This window comes from Otolemur garnettii, unplaced genomic scaffold, assembly GCF_000181295.1.
Source record: "Otolemur garnettii isolate 467f Iridium unplaced genomic scaffold, OtoGar3 scaffold00018, whole genome shotgun sequence".
Taxonomy (NCBI): domain Eukaryota; kingdom Metazoa; phylum Chordata; class Mammalia; order Primates; family Galagidae; genus Otolemur; species Otolemur garnettii.
This window is the reverse complement of record NW_003852413.1, coordinates 23,324,810-23,329,516: the sequence shown is the minus strand read 5'-3', so window position 1 is coordinate 23,329,516 and position 4,707 is coordinate 23,324,810. Positions and strand designations below refer to the sequence as shown.

Below are 4,707 nucleotides of genomic sequence, written 5' to 3'. Positions count from 1 at the left end.
TTAGAGCAAAGCTGTCAGGACAATTGTTTCAAGAAAGAAAAGAAAAGGATGCAGAAAAAATCGGCTAGTCATCTATTTCTGGACTGAAGCTTTTCCTTGAAGTTATCCAGAAGGATGACTTGATTGATGCTGTTTCTTCACTTGTGTTCTTTCCAGTTTTTTTTTTCTTTGAAGGACATACTTGTTGATCTGGAACTAGCTTACTTAACTTTCACCTCAGAAATACTGCTGACTTGTGACGAGACGACTTTTCCATCCACCACCTCTTCTACGATGGTCTTAGTCACTCTAGTTTTGCTTGGATCTGAAAATCATGAAATCACAGTGTCAGTCTGGAAACTATCACAGAAACATCGAGTAAGAGCAATTGAATTGCATTCATTAAGTATGTTCTGTCTAGGAGACATTATCTAAACAATAGCATACACTTTTACGACAACAAGCAAAGCATTACATTATAGAATTATCATCAAAATTTTACAAACATCTACCTCTTCCTTGACCAGAGCAGCTTCCAGACCTTGAGTCACCAGCTCCCACGTCCCTGGATTCCATGTTTCTGGATCCTGACTTCCTATAATCAAATCCTCCAAAACAAGAACCACTGGAGAAAAAAAAAGAATTATGTTTTCCTTTGCAGTTTGCAAAGGCTGGAGAAACCCTCCATGCTAGGAATTCTCCATGATGACACTCTGGATGTCTTTCACTGGACTGTGTCTTTTACTTTATAAAGACATATCTACCCCTTGAGTCCCTTTTTAGTTTTATAACACCAAGGGCTGCCCTTGACCATGGGCATGATTTTCACTCACTGTCCTTCTCCATCCAGCAGGCAGCGGTAGGTCTCGATCTCCTTCTCCAGGCGCGTCTTGATGTCCAGCAGTTGCTGATACTCCGAGTTCTGGCACTCGGTCTCGCCCCGGACCTGGCAGATCTGCTCCTCCAGACTGCTGATCTTCGCCTGGATCTCTGACAGCTGAGCCACGTAGCCGGCCTCTGTGTCTGCCAGGGTCCCTTCCAGGGAGCATTTCTAAGAGAAAGAACAAATAAAAAATTCACGATGAAAATACGTGATTGGATTTTTATTTATTTATTTTTAGACAAGAGTCTCACTCAGTTGCCCTGGGTAGAGTGTAGTGGTGTTCACTATATGCTCCAACTCCTGGGCTCAAGGGATTCTCCTGCCTCAGCCTCCTGAGTAGCTGGGACTACAGGCACGTGTCACCCAGCTAACTTCCCTTCCCTTCCCTGCCCTTCCTGTCCCTTCGTCTCCCCTCCTTCCCCTTTCCTTCTTTTCCCTTCCTTTTATTTCTTTTTTTGGAGACAGAGTCTCACTCTGTGCCTTAGAGTATGGTAGCATCATCATAGCTCACAGCAATCTCAGACTCTTGGGCTCAAGTGATCTTGCCTATAGTCTGGGACTATAGGCGCCCACCACAACTCCTGGCTGGTTTTTCTATTTTTAGTACAGACAAGGGCCTTGGCTTTTGCTCAGGCTGGTCTCAAACTCCTGACCTCAAGCAATCCTCCCCTACTTGCTAGGTCTCCCAGAGTGGTAGGATTATAGGCTCGAACCACCTCAGTCAACCACATTGAATGATCTTTAACAATGCAATTTTATACAGTACTAGAACTTTACCAAGTTGCAACCTATATTGCTTTATTACGGCTTCTTTAATTTTTGTTGGCATTCCTTTTAAGAGTGAAGTTTTCATGGAAATAGAGTACATTGTCCCTGTTTCATCCCTCCTAGAAACCACAATCCCGGTTCTCCTGAACACTGCTTTGATCATGCACCTCGCAAGCATCTTGGTAAAGAGAGAAAACTGCACTTGTTTAACCCCTTGCTGGAGATTTTGCAAAGCTCTTTGCACATACCATGGCCAGTTGGGACTGCAGCTCAATTTCTAGGGCTTGCAGAGTACGTTTGAGTTCTGTTATTTCATTCCTGGCAGAAGTGGCTGCCCCGGCGTCAGTAGAGATCTGCGCTTGCAGTGATGCGCTCTAAATGAAAAAAATATGCCGTTGTTGAGGGCCGATGAAAGCGGCAGCAGTGCCTGTGTGTGGCTGCAGGCTCGGGCGTTGGGCTGAGATGATCCACCTGCTTGTTAAACTGCTCCTCGGCCTCTCTGCGGTTCTGCTCAGCCAGCTCCTCATACTGTGCTCTCATGTCATTCAGTAATTTGGTCAGGTCGGTTCCTGGGGCGGCATTCATTTCCACGGTCACGTCCCCTCCAGAGCTGCCTTGCATACTCCTCATCTCCTACCATGAAGGCGAAGAGACCCCAGTGATGCAAATATTAGAGAAACAGTGAGATCCTAAAATGTTGCATAGACAACAAAAATTTGAAACTCGGATAGTGGAGGAGGAAAAAAAAATAAAATTCAGATATAATTGGCTTATTATTCCTTTTTGCCCACCTGGTCAATCTGGGAAATTCATTTAGATAAAATGAAGTTTATTTTATTTGTGTAGAGTGGCAGGGGAGGGGAATAAGTAAACCAGTGCTTTTGGTTTATGTGGAGCGTGTTCCTACCTCCTCGTGGTTCTTCTTCAGGAAGGCCAGCTCCTCAGTGAGACTCTCAACCTGCATCTCCAGGTCGGAGCGTGTCATGGTCAGGTCGTCCAGGACTTTCCGCAGGCCATTGATGTCGGCCTCCACACTTTGTCGGAGATGCAGCTCATTTTCATACCTGGAAGGGGTGGCAGGAAGGGACTAGGTGAGCTGGCCTGGCCATATTCAAGAAGCTTCTTTTATTCTCTCAAGCTGCAAACGGTTTCACCTCTGGGCATTGTGATAAATGAAGCCTACCGCGTTTTCTCTTGGGAAATTTCCCCTCACAAAGAAAAATGGGAGTCTAATGTTAATTTTAATCATGCCTAATATTTTTTATAATAAAGTTCTCCTACTTGATTTGCCTCTTTCTTCTTGGTGGAATATGGTTTCTAAAGTTTACCCTTGGGGTGTTTGTAAATTTAGGTCAGGATCCTCTAAAGGATGGGGTTTGTTTTGGAAATTGATCAAATGTTATTTCCCCTAGAAAGCCTGTTTTCAAGTCTCGACGTTCCTTACTTCAGTCTAAAGTCATCGGCAGCCAATCTGGCATTGTCAATCTGCAAAATGATCCCAGCATTTTCAGTAGTGGCAGTAATGATCTAGAAAAGATGTTAATAGTGAATGAACCATGAGTGATTTTAACCTTGGAGCTGTGCGTCTACTTGTGAGGGTAGATATCGCCTGCCTGTGTTGCTGGCTCTCAAAAGCGAACTGCTTTGCAAACTTACTAATGATATCTGTGTATTTAGCTGGTATATTTAGAATCACATTTTTCTGCAAAAGGGTAATAGTTTGCGCATTTATTAGAATAGCTATAGACATTGTTTTACAGAACACGGTGTATAAACGCTCTTTTTCTTCTGCTTTGGAGAATCAGTTATTTCATGAACTCTTTTAGAAAATAGTGTGAACATTGCATTTCACTTCAAAAAATGTCTTTAAAATATATTTCCCATTCACTAGTGGCTAAAAGCATGTTTAGGTTACATTACATTCTTTTTTCTGTTAGAGACAGGGTCTCATTCTGTCACCCAGACTGGAGTGCAGTGGCACAATGATAGCTCACTGCAACCGTGAACGCCTGGGCTCAGGTGATCCTCCCACCTCAGACTCCCAAGTAGCTGGGACTACAGATACCTGCCATTATGCCTGGATAATTTTTTAAAAATATTTTGTAGAGACACGGTCTTGGGATGTTGCCAGGCTGGTTTAGAACTCCTGGCCTCAAGTGATCCTCCCGCCTTAGCCTCCCAAAGTGCTGGGATTACAGGCATGAGCCACTATGCCTGGCCTCCACTATATTCTTATACAATATTTGTACCAAATTTTCTAGGAAAAAAAATAATCCTAAGGACTCTTTAAATCTAGCAGACACTAAACTATGTCACCTTGTTAGAATTAATCACAGAATGATTAGATTAAACTCATGTTGACTCATGGACGTCATTTTTATGTATAAATGTTAATTAGCTGTCTGGCATTGTATACATTTTACTCTTATACAGGAATACTCAAACTGAGGTGCAAACAGCCAATTAATGTCCTTGGATGTCATGTAATGTACTGTCATCATTGAGGCACACTGGGTCCCATCTTACAACAAATGAATTTGTTTTCAAATAATTTGGGGGCTTACAATTTTCATTATAGAACATAATCTGAATAAAAGCGAAGGACATATTAGTAAGATAAAGCCATGGATGGCGTCTCACCTGGTTCCTGAGATCTTCAATGACTGCATAATATTTGCTGTAATCTTTTCCGGGTACACCGTCTCTGGACCCCGGCCCCAATTTGTCATACCACTCCTTGATTTTGTTCTCTAGATCAGCGTTGGCCTCCTCCAAGGCTCTGACCTTGTCTAGGTAATTGGCCAGGCGGTCATTGAGGTTCTGCATGGTTTGTTTTTCACCTCCGGAGAAAAGGCCCCCATCGCCAACACCCCCTCCCACTCCGGCACCGTAGCTGGAGAAGCCTCCGCCGGCACCACTGGCGAATCCAGAACCCCTGCCGAATCCTGAACTCCCACCGAATCCAGAGCCAAATGCGGAGCTCGCCCCATAGCCTGAGTTTCCTCCAAAACCTGCCCCCACCGAGCAGCTACCAAAGCCCCCTCCAAAGCTGCCCCCAAAGCCACCGCTAGATCCCC

At 44.1% G+C, this 4,707-nt stretch overlaps 1 protein-coding gene across 1 annotated transcript; it reads right to left on the bottom strand.

Annotated features, from left to right (window-relative positions):
• Positions 1-200: 200 nt before the first annotated feature.
• LOC100964857 (keratin, type I cytoskeletal 24-like) lies at positions 201-4,699 on the bottom strand. Its single transcript, XM_012803006.1, has 8 exons — positions 4,271-4,699; positions 3,075-3,157; positions 2,538-2,694; positions 2,102-2,263; positions 1,879-2,004; positions 813-1,030; positions 492-604; positions 201-304 (listed from the first exon to the last, which is right to left on the bottom strand). Exons 1-8 carry the CDS (start codon positions 4,454-4,456, stop codon positions 201-203), a joined length of 1,149 nt encoding a protein of 382 aa, XP_012658460.1. The 5' UTR covers positions 4,457-4,699.
• Positions 4,700-4,707: the final 8 nt, after the last annotated feature.

Excerpts from the sequence above, each read along its gene's own strand:
- LOC100964857 (XM_012803006.1), bottom strand. The coding sequence starts at position 4,456 with ATGCAGAACCTCAATGACCGCCTGGCCAATTACCTAGACAAGGTCAGA. Across the intron at positions 2,695-3,074 it reads GCCGATGACTTTAGACTGAA|GTATGAAAATGAGCTGCATC; the intron begins GTAAGGAACGTC and ends CACCCCTTCCAG. Across the intron at positions 2,264-2,537 it reads TGAAGAAGAACCACGAGGAG|GAGATGAGGAGTATGCAAGG; the intron begins GTAGGAACACGC and ends CCTTCATGGTAG.